This window comes from Podarcis melisellensis (assembly GCF_964234715.1).
Source record: "Podarcis melisellensis genome assembly, chromosome: 10".
NCBI classification, from domain to species: domain Eukaryota; kingdom Metazoa; phylum Chordata; class Lepidosauria; order Squamata; family Lacertidae; genus Podarcis; species Podarcis melisellensis.
The window spans coordinates 53894299-53911077 of record NC_138542.1 but is presented as its reverse complement, the minus strand read 5'-3'; the positions used below and the strand labels follow the sequence as shown (position 1 = coordinate 53911077).

Here is a 16779-nt window from a genome sequence, read left to right as displayed (position 1 = left end):
CTGGGTTAATGACAAAATGGCCCAACAAGAAACCTTGTTCACAAAGCCAACATGTAATTGCCTGTAATTTCCCCCTGGGGAATGATTTTCAGTGGAAAAACTGCTGGAGGGGAAACACTTAGGTCCTTCTCCCCTCATTTTCACACAACCATTTCAACCTGCTTGGATAACTAAACTCGTCATACACCATACGTCATACACCATGAAGCCATCCTGCTATAGCAAGGACGGGGAACCTCTGGCCCTCCAGGTGTTGTGGGGCTACAACTCCCATCATCCCCAATCAATGGTCATAATGGCCAACAAGCATGACCACCCATCAGGGATGATGGGAGTTGTAGTCCCACAACATCTGTAGGGTCAGAGGTCCCCAATCCCTGCTCTATATGTTTGCCACATATACAGTCCCATTATAAAGCTGTGAAAGGTTTGGGGATAAAATTCTAAGGAAGGAGAAAACTGGCTTCTCTCAGGGTTCTGCAAACTTTTGTTGACCCTGGGAACCATCTACATGGGCCAATGTTTCATAGATTTAAAAGTATCTATTCCATGGAGCAGTCCCAATTTATCCCAGGACTGATTTATTGTTTGTGAAGTTTATTGCAAGGCTGGTCCCAGGAAAGCATGCCTTCTAGGCCATGCAAATCTTCCTTTGCTCAAACTGGAGCCTCTGGAAGTGGGGATGAGAAAAGGCTTCAATAAGGCTAGCTTATTCAACTGTAAGCTTATGTTGGTGGAACACACTGACCTCATCCAGTTGCCAAGAAAACTGTGTTCCAGCCCTCTCTCTCATTCTCTCAGTGGGTTTTGTCAAAAAAGTGCAGAGTGCTCAGAAATCCATTGTCTCCTAGATTATTCTTTTATAATCGGACCTACAATCTGCTTTTTTTGATGACACAGCTTTTGTAGCTCCAGAATGTCTCGTGTACAGTTCTTATTCAACAAGAAATGGAGCCAAATGTACTAAGGAGTGGGCTGCAATGATTTACAGTCCTCCATTTTAAGGTGTCTTCTGCTTAGAGGGCTCTCCAATTCAAGTCCAGTTTAAAGAAAACGATCCCTAAGACAGGAGAACAGGATGGGTCTGGAAGCTGCCCATTCATAGGGAGCACCTCAGAGGCAAACTGAGCAGGTCACAGTGACTCTCGGTACGTTGGCTGGGTGAGTTTGTATACACAGTGGTAAACGAGTGGTTGGGGAAGTCCATCCATGATTGGCTATGACCACTGTTGACATGTGGCACTTGGTGGATTGACCAACCTTGAGTGCAGCCCTCAGGTTAGCCACCCCTGTCCTAGAGGCCAGCTGATTGACACATAGCCCTGTTGCTGCCTGCAGTCTTCACTCTTGTGCCAGCCAATTCAGGTCTTTTAGCTCTCATTTCCCCCATATCTTCTCCCTTCATGCAGTTACCAAGTAGTTGCTCTTCTCACTTCTTTCTCCCACATAAAGATATTGTGTTCTTGTGCTCGAAACAGACAGGTTAGGCTAAGTGTCATATAGGATTGCCTCACTGCAGTTTATGAACTGAGATGTAAAAATTATGATCATCCTTCTAGCCTCTTTCCTTCCTCCGAACTTTTCCAAAGAGCTGATGGCAATTCACAATATCAGTGATCATGCTATCCTTATTATTGTAATGGCATGTCAAATATTTTCACTGATGAATATAGGGACAAGCTAGGGAATGCATAGTTTGTGGGGAAGGGGAGAGAGAGGACTGGAGGTGCATGATTTGTGTGATATGGATTTGGTGTGAAATGGGTGGGGGCGGGGAGAGAAAAATAAGTAAGGGTGTCTGACTGAATGAAGGTCTACCGTGCCACAAGTGGGAATTAAAGGTGGGCTGAAGGCTGCCACATTCAGATCCTATTTGTGAGCTTCCCATAGGGATCTGATTGTGAGAACCAGATGCTATACTAGGTGGGCTCTCATAGAGCCATATAATTGTAGAATTGGATAAGACATGCAACATATTTAGGTAGAGAAAGATGAGTGGAAGAAGAGACATGAGTGCATTTGTGAGAGAGGGGGAAGAATCTTGTGTAAGATTTTAGGGTATTTTAGATTTTTTGGTGGGGGGGGATATGATTATAGGAGGAAGGAGAGGTGCTGAACGTGAGCCCAATGTTACTCTTCTTGCCCAAAGGGCCCCACAACAATCTGATACTGGCATTGCATTTTATGATCTGGAGTGGGGCAGGTTTAAGATTGTTATGTCCCATGTCTGACATTACTTAACCACTCGTACACTCAGCCATCTGAAGCCATGAATATGCTCACCACTGGGTAGTTCCCTCAGCATAAGACCATACAAAGAGCCTGGCCCATCTGGTCCAGCCTCCTGTTCTCACAATGCCCTACCAGATGCCTGTGGAAAACCTGAAAGCAGGACCTGAGCATAAGAGCGCACTCTCCTCCTGTGGTTTGCAGTGGCTGGTATTCAGGAGCATTACTGCCTCTGACTGTGGAAGCAGAGCACAGCCATCATGGCGCAGCCGCAAGATCGTAAGAATGGTCTGTACAAGATGCTTTAGTACTCTGATACGTCACCCAAGTACCAAAAGCATACAGTGCATGTCAGATGATGTGAAAGCAACAAGATGCATGCTCATGTCACTGCATCACTTTGCACGTCACCATTACCTGGTTGCTGACAGGCTTGTGCTTGAGTCCCGGTTTGTTGAGGATCATCTCCAGCTGCCTACGGTTGAAGTTGGACACCCCAATGGACTTCATTAGCCCTGCGTCTTTACATGCTTCCAAAGCCTGTCGGAATAAAACAGGCAAAACAGTGGGAAGGCAGCCGAGTAGAAGATTTATAGCAATTCCCCAAGGAGGGAGGGAAGGAGGGAGGGGACTTAGTAGCAGCTAAGTGAGGAAAAAGCCAGGATGTAGAGGAGGACAGGAGAAGGCCAAGAAGCTTCTGGAGGGGGCAGACTTTGCTGAAGAAATAGCCTTTGATCAAGAACTTAAATAAGGAAAGACAAGGAAGTGATTTTTCTCCGCAGCAGAAAAGGGAAAGGGGGAAAGGAAGAAGGAAAAAACTAATAGGCAGAACAGTGAGATAGAGTGTTGAAGGGAAGGTCAGATGAGAGGGGGAAAATAAGGCCCTATCTGGGGTAGTCTTCATGGAGCCACAATTCTCCAAAGCAAAGCTAGCTTGAGAGCACTGTGAGGAAGTAGAGCAGTGTAAAAAGCCAGACCTACTTCACATTGTTCAGCAGCCTCCGGCCAGAAAAATGAAGATAAAGGTAACCAGGTAAGCTGGCCAGGATCTCTGACAGAGGAAGGGGCATGAAGTTTGCCCACACCTGCCTTAGGAGATGCAAAGATGATGGTTCCACAGAAGCTTCAGATCTACTCACCTCCCAAGTGGCACATAGGTCTGTCTCATGGTACATCCATTTCCCATTTTCATCTTTTGGGTAGATGCGCTCTCCAGGCTGAGGGGGAAAACACACACAAAAATATGTTTGTGGAAGAGAAATCCACAATGCATAAGTATTCTGTTTTTTTACTTTCCAGGGGAGAGGCAGTGGGTACCTTGGGACTTCTTGGAAAGACAGAAAAGTATGCGTGGAAGCAGGTGTAAGTGATTAAATTGGAAAGAAAGCACATATAAGAAGAAATGTGTACTTGGGTTAACAGAAAATGGACATGGAGGCTGGGCTTTGTCATCTGAAGCTGAAATGTACCTCCACTGCTTGAACACATGTACCAAATTTCATTCTGAAATTCCAGTGGTCTTCAGAGATCTCACATTACAAAACAAACTGCCTTTTGCAAGTTTGCTTCCTTGATTCCCAAGAAGGGGCTTGGGCTTCAAGTGACGTCTGATTTATTTTAACAAGTTACACTCTGCCTTTTGATCAAAATTATATCGAAAGCAATTTACAATACAATACATTAAAACAACACACACACAAAATAACAATAATAACAGCAACATCCTTTTTCTGGCCAGCAGCCGATGCCTGCATGCCTTTCCCTCTATGCTCATTCACACATTACTCTGAACCCATGTACAAGCATGCTGGTTTCTCTGTTATTCCACCTGCACACATATACCTGGCTATGTGTCCCCATAGGTGCTGCTTACTACATAGCAGCCAGAGAGTTACTTTTCAGCAGGAAACCAACACACACACACACTGATCTGCACTGGGTGTAGGGCATTGAACTGGGATTTTCCATGAAAAGAAAAGTGTCAGCATGAAGCCTGCTTTTTAAAAAGAGTGAATTTAGTAATGTGTAGCTCGGCCCTTAGAAATGACTGTTGGAGCGTTGTGGGATTTGCAGGAGGAGAGGAAAAGGACTGAAAAAAATTCCACGGAGTTGTCAAGATTTGAGGGTACAAACATCAAAGAAACATCTGCCTAAAGGAATTCCTGTTTGCCTCCCCTCATACCCCGCTTGTATGTTTGCAAGGAATGCATATTCTACACAGAAGCTGTATGCCTCCAGTCCTTGCTTGCCAACACTACAGACAGAATGTTGAATGAGCAAGTCGTTAAACCAAAGGTCTCGCTTTGCTTGGCCAATTAAAAAATTAATGGCAAATTTATGTTTTTATAAATTAGTGTGTGCAACTTACCCTATATGCAAATCTGCCTCCGTGTGTGTGTGTGCATGGGTGTGTGTGTGTGTGTGTGTGTGTGTGTGTGTGTGTGTGAGAGAGAGAGAGAGAGAGAGAGAGAGAGAGAGAGAGAGAGAGAGAGAGAGAGAGAGAGAGAGAGAGATGCATTTTGGGTGGTGAGTCAGTGGCCTCTCTACCTGTGAATGTGAAGTTTACTCCAGGTATTCTTCCTAGTTCAGACTGGAAGACACTAACACACTAGGAGGAGCTCTAACACAACTTTTCTCTTTACCTTAAAAGCCATCGGCAGCTCAATAATGTAGAGATCAACGTAGTCAAGCTGCAAGGTCTTCAATGTCTTCTCCAGAGTTGGACGCACCAGCTCTGGTGGGTGGCATGTGTTCCACAGCTTGAGGGAGAAGAGGAAGAAAACATAAATAAATGTGATAGAACCTTCACTGCAAGCTAAATGCTGAAACGAAGAAAATATGGCATTTCAAGAGCATGTTGACTGAAGTTAACCACAGGCAGCTACACTTGGAGAACCATTATAGCAAGGTTACAACAAAAACTGTTCTTTCACAGGGTATGGAATTTTCCATGAACAGTAATTGCAACAGCAGTAAGGAGTGCTTGATGTCAGATGATCCATTTTTCCTTTGCTTGAGCTCAGGATCCCTGCTAAAAGATGGCTTAATGTCAGCTATCCATGGTGACTTCCTGCTCTTGGCAAGGATTGGCTGCACTTGGGAGTTCCCAATTGGAGACCACACGTTAAGTATCCTGATTGTTCCTTTGAACAAATGACTTTATCTGCGTGATATCATATATGAAGGGACAGCTCTGGAGATAATTGCCTCACAGCCAAAATTAAACCTGCTGGACCAAACTAAACCCCAACACTGATGTATCTAACAAAAGGAATTTTAGGTCACAAAAGTGTTTGCCATAATAAATTGTTAGCCTTTATGGTGCCACAAAACTCTTTGTTCTTCTTGCATGGCAGTCCAGAAGTAGCCACTTCAACAGAAGTAAACTGTCATGCTGCAATCCTACACCCAGTTACCTGAGAGTAAGTCCCATCTAACTAAATGAGGCTCACTTCTGAGGAGTTATGTATACGGTTCTGCTGCAGGAATAGGACCCAGTTCTTGGCTTCATTTGATCATTTTCAAAGTGTGCATGAATAGCAGCTCCAGAAAAACAAAAACAAAAACCTTTTCTAGGAAAGGCTATGAACGCTGGGTTATTCTTTGCATTGTAAATATTAGCTTCTTGTTTCATCATGGGTCTTCTCTCTTCCCAACTCTTTTTTTACTATTTGTGTTCAAGAGGATCTTCTCAGTGCACATAGCAGCCATGTGTCAATAAGTGAGAGCACCAGGCAGCTGCCAAATTATTCTTTTGTCCCAGGACATCACTTTCTCTGCAAACATTGCTTTCAACTTAATGAAATAGAAGAACTACTGGGGTGGGGGTGGGGAGGAGCAGCCAAACAACCAAAATTTCTGGCAGTGTAGGAAAATGGGAGGTGAGGTGGGGGTTGGACCTTCAAGTTCTTTGCATGCAATAAAATAAAATAAAATAAAATAATAATGCTTTGCTTTGAGAACTGTGCCAGAATACAGATGCTGCTGCTTTCAGTCAACAAATAAATTAGTGTACAATTATCCTGGCACTTGCGAGTTTGGAATAATTTCTGATGAGTCAGTTGCCAAACTTCAGCTCAACCTTCTCCAAGCTGGCACACTGCAGATGTTGTTGGACTACAACTCCCTTCATCCTCAGCCACTGGCCCAATTGAGTGAGGGTGATGGGAGCTGGAGTCCAAACCTTCTGGAGGGCAAGGCATTGTCGAAAGCTGCTTTAGAACTTCTACAGATTTCAGAGATCTAGCTGTTTTGAGTAAAGATAGTTAGAACTGGATTATTAAAGTGTCCTTTGTACTGCTTATCATCAAAACCTAAGAATTTTAGACAAAACGCTTCCATAAATAGATGGTAACAATCGTACTCATGCAGAAGGAAAAGGAACAATCATATTATCTAGAAATATTCCAACAAACCAACACACTTGTCACTTATAATAGATTGTACAGTGGAACCTTGGTTCTCGAATGGCTCAGTTGACAAACAAATCAGCTCCCAAATGCCAAAAACCTGGAAGTAAGTGATCCGATTTTCGAACATTTTCCGGAAGCCGAACGTCCAATGCAGCTGTCGGCTATTGTTTCCGGGGTGCCTGCGCTAATCAGAAGCTGTGCCTTGGTTTTCTAATGTTTCGGGAGTCGAACAGATTAAGTTCAAGAACCAAGGTATTAGACCAATAATCAGCAACTTAATATATCCCTTTCCACATCCACACAATGCATTTAAAGCACTCTTATGCCACTTTCTGACTTAACAAACTATAGAGTGCTGACCTCACAGAGCTAAAATTTCCAGCACCTTTAACAAAGTTCAGTTCCCAGGATTCTCCATGTATGTTGAGATGATATAAGGTGGGTTTTTTTAAATTATCTGGTGGGTGTAGCCAATGGTATCTCAAGGAAAATTCCCCACAGTATCTATGGAGCAGAATGAAAGCAAATTTTCATCAAGAACTGTGCCTCATGGGTATTTCTTTAGGGCAGAAATCTCTCTGTGTGTCTAGATTTTGGAATCTGGCAAGCAGAATGGTCTGCAACAGACATAGGCAAACTCGGCCCTCCAGATGTTTTGGGACTACAACTCCCATCACCCCTAGCTAACAGGACCAGTGGCCAGGGATGATGGGAACTGTAGTCTCAAAACATCTGGAGGGCTGAGTTTGCCTATGCCTGGTCTGCAAGGTCTCAGATGAACTAAGGCAATATTACTAGTGTGAAGAATATGCAAGATTTGTTGCTCCAAGCTGGATAGCAGCATTAGGTGAACCCAGTGGTCGATCCGGATGCCCTATTTGATGTGTCATGCGTCTTATCTATTTATTGTTATTTATTATGACATTTCTATCCCACCTTTCCTCTAAGGAGTTCAAGGCTGCATACACTGTTCTTCTCTGCTTCCGATTTTAATCTCACAACAACCCTTTGAAGTAGGCTCAGAGACAGTGACTAGCCCAAGGTCATTCCTGCGTGCTTCATGGCTGAGTGGAGATTTGAACCCTGGTCTCCTAGTCCAGCTCTCTGACCATTACAACCACACGGTCATATAAAAATGTAGCCACATTGTGACTTGGACAGTTTTTGATCATTTTCTCATGTTAGGAATTCTATAGCTCTCTCTTTCTCATTAGGCACCAATCAACCACTCAGGATTTGTGAAATAACACTTCATCGGTGGCTTTGAGACCAACTTCTCCATCACTCAAGAGGTTTACTTGACTGGAGATTAATGCTTAAAGATTGCTGTCTAGATTTCAGCAGCCTCCTCTTCCTTTTCAAAAATATAAAAATCAAGACTTAGACACAAGAAATTAGCCATTTCCTGCAGTCTGGCACAGATCAATTAGCAGCTTCAGGGACGGAGCTTCAGCCTAAGGGATTCTGGCTTTTATTTTCAGCCCTTCCCTCCCTGAAAGCCAGTTGCTTAATGTGGCAGTCACAAGGGTAATTGGAACCACATTTATACTAACCATTCTTCCCTTCCAGAAGTCCTTGGGATTCTTAGGGAGTCTCCCCACCCCACTTTTCCTACTCTGCAGCTCGCCTCCCAACCTGCATAGTCATGGCTCTGAATTTGAAAAATAAAAAGTAGCATGAAACAGGAACAGCTGGAATATTCCCTTTAGGTTAGTAAACAGCAGTGGAGATAATAGAGACAAGGTTTAGCAATGCTCTTAACCAGTGGTTTTCAACCAGCGTGCCGTGGAAGCCTAGGGTACCTTGAATGATGGCCAGGGGTACCACAGGCAACACCGGCCTCTATCCCTTTTTCCTCCCATCCAGTTGTTTGTTGCTTCCCATCCAGATGGATGCTTGGGCACAACGTGGTGCATAACTAATGGTGAACTTGTAAGAGAGAGCCAGGAAACATTCAAAAACATTGCTGGGTTAGGCAAAGGGGTGAGGGAAGGACAGATGTGCAACAGAGGAAATGGCACTTTTGCAACATCTTTGTTTATGATACACTGGCAAGAATACAGAAAACCAAACAGTTCTATTTAGATAGCAGTAGGCTTGTAGGAGAGCCAGTGTGGTGTAGTGGTTAAGAGCGGTGGACTCGTAATCTGGTGAACCAGGTTCGCTTCCCCGCTCCTCCACATGCAGCTGCTGGGTGACCTTGGGCTAGTCACACTTCTCTGAAGTCTCTCAGTCCCACTCACCTCACAGAGTGTTTGTTGTGGGGGAGGAAGGGAAAGGAGAATGTTAGCCGCTTTGAGACTCCTTCGGGTAGTGATAAAGCAGGATATCAAATCAAAAACTCTTCTTCTCGTCTCTTCTTCTTGTGTCTCTGCCTCCCAAAGGCTTGTACAGCTGTTTATTGCAGCATCCCTGGCTATAAGCTCCACAAGTGAATGGTCCTCTGAGAGGTACCTCTCTTTGGGGCAGAGGGGTCAGCTCAGAGACTGGGGGTGGCAGCAGTAGCTGCCTGGAGGACTCCCAATGAGAGGGAAGAGGAGAGGAGGCTGAAGTTACACTACACAAGGGAGAGTGTTCAAAAAAGGGTGAGAGGCTGCCAGCTCTGCAGGCAAGGGGTGACATAACTGGGCTCCTGAGCCCCACAGGGGTGCCACAGAAAGAATGTAGTTGGTCAAGGGAACTGTGGACTCAAAAAGGTTGAAAACCTCTGCCCTTCATTGTTCAGCCACACAGGGTCTTTTTGCTAGAGGACCTTGTGGAGTTGGCCTTAATTAAGAAGTCAAAAATGTTAGGCTTCGGGTCCAAATGTAACCCTCCATACCTCTTTCTCTGGGCCTGGGGGCTGTTCCCATGCCATGCTCCTCACTGCCCCTGTTCTGTGCCCTGTTGTTGTTGTTGTTGTTGTTGTTGTTGTTTAGTCGTGTCTGACTCTTCGTGACCCCATGGACCGGAGCACGCCAGGCACTCCTGTCTTCCACTGCCTCCCGCAGTTTGGTCAAAATCATGCTGGTAGCTTTGAGAACACTGTCCAACCATCTCGTCCTCTGTCTTCCCCTTCTCCTTGTGCCCTCAATCTTTCCCAACATCAGGGTCTTTTCCAGGGAGTCTTCTCTTCTCATGAGGTGGCCAAAGTATTGGAGCCTCAGCTTCAGGTTCTGTCCTTCCAGTGAGCACTCAGGGCAGATTTCCTTAAGAATGGATGCGTTTGATCTTCTTGCAGTCCATGGGACTCTCAAGAGTCTCCTCCAACACCATAATTCAAAGGATAAATTCTTCGGCGATCAGCCTTCTTTATGGTCCAGCTCTCACTTCCATACATCACTACTGGGAAAACCATGGCTTTAACTATACAGACCTTTGTTGGCAAGGTGATGTCTCTGCTTTTTAAGATGCTGTCTAGGTTTGCCATCGCCTTTCTCCCAAGGAGCAGGCGTCTTTTAATTTTGTGACTGCTGTCACCATCTGCAGTGATCATGGAGCCCAAGAAAGTAAAATCTCTCACTGCCTCCATTTCTTCCCCTTCTTCTGTGCCCTACCTGAGTGCATTTGCCTGGCTGTAATATCTCATTGAACTGTGATCATGCCTCTTGCTTACCTTCGATGCTTACTTTTTTTGTCTTTTTTATATTGTAATTTTTTGTTGTGAACCACTCTGAAATCTATGGATCTAAGGGCAGTCTACAAATTTAATAATAATAAAAAATAGATGGAGGATGAAAGTGTGTGCATATGTTGAAGTCTCTAAGTTATGTGTGTACAAAAGGCTCTTGGACCGCTCTTTGGTGGTGGTGGTGGAGCCGCGCTCGTCTGCCGGCAGCCTCGCCTTCCCCTTGCAGCCCCGGGAAGCTTTGGAGCAGTGGGCAGGCTGTGCGCCCATGCCCCGTGCTCCTGTGCTGCTGAATGGGGGTGGGGGGTGCCACTCTGCCAGCAGCCTGCCCTTTCCCCTCAAGGTTTGGAGCAGTGGGCAGGCTGTTAACCAATCAACCAACTCTTCCAAACATGAACTTAGTATTTTTATTAGGAAATGTGTACTCATCTGTGACCTACGGAACAGCTCTGTGTGCTTTAACAGCAAGGAAATTCTATGTAGCAAAAAAAGAGGAAAGGATCAGTGTAGTGAGACCAGGAGATTCTTTAAAATCCTAAGTGGGTCTATTATCTTTGATTGCACTGGCATTTTTTTATTACGTATTTTGTTTTATATTATTGTAATTTTCCATATGGAAATTTTACGAGGAAACTTGCCAAGGCCAATGGCAAAGGCGTTAAGTTGCTGAAGAGCAGAATCTGAAGAAAGGCTTCTCATATCATCACAATATCTTTCTTGAGGGGTGGAGACAGTAAATATATATATATATATATATATTTGCTTTCGTAGATTTTCACGGGTACAGGAATGCAGGTTTTGGTGTCCTCGGGTGTCTTCCCGTGTAAAAGTTGGGGTGTCTAGGCGACGTTTCGACGAGGTCTCACTCGTCATCTTCAGGCTGGTGCTTTCGGCTTCTTGTTACTGGAACAGAGCAGGATCTCAGTGTTTGAGTTCCTATAAATACTGTTGAGGGGGTGTGGTGTATAGCCTCCAATGTTCTGGGCAGAGAGGAAGTTCCCAGGCTAGTGTGCCTTTTCTTCTTTTGTTCCTTAATTACTTGAGGGATATCTTGAGTGATTTCTTGAGTGATATCCTGAGTACCACTTAGGTGGGTCATTAGGTGTGGATTAGTTGCTAAAGTCTTTGTGTCTTGACCTCTTGAACTTTGTGAAGAGTTTTTCTGAGAAGATGGCTGTACTACACTTAGTTGTGCTCTGGCTTGGCTTCGTGTATAGGGGCGAGCTGTGGTTTTGTGGCCTGTGTCAGCCAGATCTGTGTAGGGATTGCAGGGGGGTGCAGCATCCGGAGGTGCCACCATGGTTTGGCTACTGGATGGTGTCTGTAATTTATCTGTGGAGAGGGTCTGGGTTTGGGTCTGGTGTGGTTGATTGGTGATGGCGTTCTGTGTGCCTCTGGATCTGGTGTCAGTTTTTGTGGGGAGGGCTAATTTCCAGATGTCTGGCAAGCGGGATGTGTCGTCACGCTTGTTCATGTTGTGAGGGTGTTTCTCTATCTCGATGGCTTCCATGATTATTCTCTTGTGGTGATGTTCCATGTTAAAGAGCAATTTGGAATCTGCAAAATTAATTTCGTGTCCTGTTTCTTTCATGTGTTGGAAAAGAGAGGAAGTTTTTTCTTCTTTTTTGACGGCATTCTTGTGTTCTGCGATACGTGCATTTATTCGTCTGTTTGTTTGTCCAATGTACGTGGCTGGGCAGACTTTGCAGGGTATTTCATACCCACCTAAGTGGTACTCAGGATATCACTCAAGAAATCACTCAAGATATCCCTCAAGTAATTAAGGAACAAAAGAAAAAAAAAAAAGGCACACTAGCCTGGGAACTTCCTCTCTGCCCAGAACATTGGAGGCTATACACCACACACCCTCAACAGTATTTATAGGAACTCAAACACTGAGATCCTGCTCTGTTCCAGTAACAAGAAGCCGAAAGCACCAGCCTGAAGATGACGAGTGAGACCTCGTCGAAACGTCGCCTAGACACCCCAACTTTTACACGGGAAGACACCCGAGGACACCAAAACCTGCATATATATATATATATATATATATATATATATATATATATATATTCTTTATTCTTTATATATATATATATATATATATATATATATATATATTCTTTATTCTTTTTAAAGCTACATATAAAGCATTTGTGAGAAATAACCCTTGGCACCAGTCCATCAGCCAAGCAAATAATTAATGTTGGCACAGAGAGCAAGGAGAGGTTTTCTTAGGAGATCGGGACTGTCCGTGACACCTTGAGAAGGCGGGATGGCTAAAGGATTTTCGGGACTGTCCCAGGAATTTGGGGATGGTTGGAGAGTGTGACTTGTAGCTCCTTCCAATGCTGCTTGCACCGCACACAATTTCCCTTTGATTCCTTACCTGCCAAAACCTCCCACATTTCACCTTTGACTTGAAGAAAACAAAATGCAGGTTACAGCCAATGACATGTGTTTCTGACACTTCCCACCCTCACCCTCACCAATAATTAGGATTCCTTACCTTGCCACAATAAAAGATGTCTTCACGCTTGACCTTTCCTTCAGAGATCTTCTCCCGGATGGCCTGTCCCACTTCATGCTCGTTGTAGTACACAAAAGCACCGTCAATGTGGCGGTAACCTGCATCAATGGCGGTTTTCACAGATTCGGCACAAGTGCCTTTGGGTGTCTGCCAATCAGGAGAGAGAAGGGGGGCTTTATTTTTGTATTTATACCTCCTTTCAACCTCCACAGCCGCCCGCCCCCTGCGAAAGAACAGCTAAAGCCACAAAAGAAACAAGTCACGGAAATGAACTTAGGATACCAATCAAGCCACATTTAAATGCAAGCCTGCTAAAAACAAACAAAAAAGGCATATTGAAATATAGCTCCAGAGGCTTTACAGAACAGAAGTTTGGAGAACTTATATCTGGCCTATATGTTTATTACTTTATATTCTACTTTTCCTCCAAGGAACTCAAGCAGATGTAGATGGCGCTTCTCTTCCTCATTTCATGCTCACCACAACTCTGCAAGATAGTTTAGGTTGAGAGAGGGTGACCGGCCTGAAGTGTAGGTGGGTTCCCACAAGGCAGGACACAGTGATAACAGCATGAACCTTTATTGAACATGTAGTTATGTAAACTGGGAAACAGAAGCAAAGCAACTACGTATCCCACAATTGGCAGTATAGTGGTACCTTGGAAGCTGAACGGAATCTGTTCCGGAAGTCCGTTTGACTTCCAAAAGAAAGCAAGGCACGGCTTCTGATTGGCTACATGAAGCTCCTGCAGCCAATCGGAAGCCACACCGCACATTCGGGTTCCAAAAGAACGTTCACAAACTGGAACACTCACTTCCGGGTTTGCGGCGTTTGGGAGTCAAAATGTCTGAGTGACAAAGTGTTCGGCTTCCAAGGTACGACTGTAGTTGGGGCTGGGTTTGTTTGTTTGTTTTGTTTTGTTTTGTTTATTTGATTGTCCTGTGAAAGGGAAAATCCAAATTAAAGAGGGTGGGGGGAAATGTATTGGCATTTTGATGCCAACGATCCAGCATTCACCTTAAGAATGTTTCAATCTGCAGACATCCTGTGTTTATCATCATCTCATTTTCCCTTAACATTCTAGCCTGATTAACAGCTCTGGAGAAACTCAAAGGCTTGCTCACTATTTTGTGACATTTTCACTGGAATCCTGCACACCACAACCAGCAGGAACCACTATAGCTATCAAGGAGTTTTACAATGAAATCCTATAATGTCTCCTCCTTAAAGTGTTACTTGGAAATTATTATTATCAATAACTATTATTATTATTATTATTCCACCACATTTATAAATGAAGTTTATAGAAGGTGAACTTTTATTATTCTTAATTATAATAATGACAATTGATTAATGAATGGTTTTAAAGTGTGCCTTTAAAGTAGGCTAAAGGTAAAGGTAAAGGTAAAGGTACCCCTGCCTGTACGGGCCAGTCTTGCCAGACTCTGGGGTTGTGCGCCCATCTCACTCAAGAGGCCAGGGGCCAGCGCTGTCCGAAGACACTTCCAGGTCACGTGGCCAGCGTGACATCGCTGCTCTGGCGAGCCAGAGTTGCACACGGAAACGCCGTTTACCTTCCCGCTAGAAAGCGGTCTCTATTTATCTACTTGCACCCGAGGGTGCTTTCGAACTGCTAGGTTGGCAGGCGCTGGGACCGAGCAATGGGAGCGCACCCCGCCGCGGGGATTCGAACCGCCGACCTTTCGATCGGCAAGCCCTAGGCGCTGAGGCTTTTACCCACAGCGCCACCCGCGTCCCAAAAGTAGGCTACACCACCTCAATAAAATACAGACATTAAAATCCAAGATTTAAAATAGCAATAAACACACTTAACATTCAAATGCATCAGTAGAGAAGACAGTTCTCAAACGACGTCATAACACCCAAATGCAGACTGGAATAAATAAATGGGCAAACCACTTAACACCAGAACCAAAATCTGAGGAGTATAAGAGCAGGTCACAGAAAGTGCCTAAAGCGTTTTGAGATGTTACAGACGAGGCAGCTCAGGTTTTATTTTTTTAGCAGAACTCTGCAGATGCAAGTTACATGAGGGAGCATTCCCAGAATTTCCATCTGGCAAAAGGTGAGATGTTGTATTTCCTAGAAAACACCAAAGCACCAGAACACACCCAGCTTTTAAGGAGAGGGAGGGAATAATAATGCTGGCAGCCTTTCTTAAGGAATGTAGGCGTCAAGAAACGAGCAAAAATAAATCCAAGGAAAGAAGGAACTCAGAAACAGCAGATGAAAGAGAAGTGGTAACTGGGGTGATGACTATATGATATAAACCATCTATCTAGGACACACATTGCTGTGCCTTCCAAGATGGCGTCTTCCTTCAGAGCTAGGATGCAGCCCAGTGGTGCCCCTTAAGGTAGGAAACATATGAACCTGGATTATATTGAGTTTATTACATTGATACACTGTTCTCCCTCCAAGGTGAATGAGGCATTGTCCATGGTTCTCTTCCTGCCCCAATGTAATCCTCACAACCGCCTTGTGAGGTAGCTTAGGTGGAGATATAATGTCTGGACCAAGGTCACACAGCAAGCTTCATGGCTGAGTGGGGATTTGAACCCGCTTCCGCCCGCTCTCACTGCTCCACTGCAATGGCTTCACAGTTTTCTGAGACTGACCATTGGTCGGCCAGGCATAGCGGCTGACTTGCTCTGATTGGCTGTGGCTCTCCAGGAACTCAAGAAGGAACTTTGCTAAGTATCTGCTGACTCTTGAACTTTCCATATGCAATGTTCCAATGCTATGGCCCCTTCTGTTGGGAAGGGGCCACGTCACCCCAAAATTAAAAGTGGTACTCAGGGGAAGAGTTCTCTGGGTCAAAGGTCAATCTAGGTAGGGGTGGTCCAAGAGGGTCTATGAGTGGAGCTCAGAGCAAATGCTATCTGTTCATACCAGTGATGGGGAATATTTGGTGAAGCTGGTAATCCACAGCTTGCATCATCTGACTATTGGGCTCTGCTGCCTTGCGCTGATGGGAGTTGGCATCCAAAAACAGCCTTTAGGAGAAGTGACATAGCTCCATGGAAGAGCATCCGCTTTGCACACAGAAGACCCCAGGTTAAAATCTGTGAATCTCCAGGAAAGGCCGGGAAAGACCCCCATCTGAAATCTGAAGTATAGACCAGTGTTTGGGTCTCCAGCTGTTTTTGGACTACAACTCCCATCACCCCTAGCTAACAGGTCAGGGATTATGGGAACTGTAGTCCAAAAACAGCTGGAGACCCAAGTTTGAGAACCCCTGGGGTGCCAAATTAGATGGCCCAGTGGTCTGATTGAGTATATGGCAACTTCCTTCCTAACCTTGCCTTTCTGATCCGAAAACAGAAACAAAAGAAGAAACCCAGACAGGCCTTTATAGCTTTAAAAACTAACCATAGGAAAAGAACACAATGCATCTTGTCTTCTGTCCAGCGCTGTGATTGGGTGAACAGAGAAAGGGGCTGTTTCCTTTGGGAATGAGCAGCACCATCATGTAGATTTTGAACCATGTGCAGCTTGATTATTCCCATAATATCAACTTAGTTTGCATAACCAAAGATATAGTGCCATCCAGTTATGTGGCTTTGTAGAATTTGGCTAAGGCAAAGTAAGCCTTGGGCTGTTGTTGTTGGCTAAGTGCGACATGGCTATTTCCCCGAGACTCGTACAAAATTGCAGGGTCAGTGGTTCTAAGGACTGTCTGTAACTTTTCAGAAAAGATATACCAATTTAAAAGAGAGATACCGTATTTTTTGCTCCATAAGAAGCACTTTTTTTCTTCCTAAAAAGTAAGAGGAAATGTCTGTGCATCTTATGGTGCGAATGTGTGGTCCCTGGAGCCAAATTGCCTAGGGGCAAAAAAGCAGATCATGCTTTTCTTTTTCTTTTCTCTTTTCTTTTCTTTTCTTTTCTTTTCTTTTCTTTTCTTTTCTTGAAAGAGGGAAGTGAGTGTTGAAACAAAGCTGCTGATCCTTTCGGGGAGAGAGATAAGGGACTCTAGA

At 44.5% G+C, this 16779-nt stretch overlaps 1 protein-coding gene across 1 annotated transcript in view; it reads right to left on the bottom strand.

Annotated features, from left to right (window-relative positions):
• AKR1D1 (aldo-keto reductase family 1 member D1) overlaps positions 1–16779 on the bottom strand; it is a 35586-nt gene that overhangs the window by 4727 nt on the left and 14080 nt on the right. Inside the window, exons 2-5 of the mRNA XM_081928407.1 lie at positions 12758–12925; positions 4872–4988; positions 3369–3446; positions 2647–2769 (exon numbers count right to left, since the gene is read on the bottom strand). Of these exons, the coding sequence (XP_081784533.1) occupies positions 2647–2769; positions 3369–3446; positions 4872–4988; positions 12758–12925 (486 nt within the window). The remainder of the gene's footprint in view (positions 1–2646; positions 2770–3368; positions 3447–4871; positions 4989–12757; positions 12926–16779) is intronic.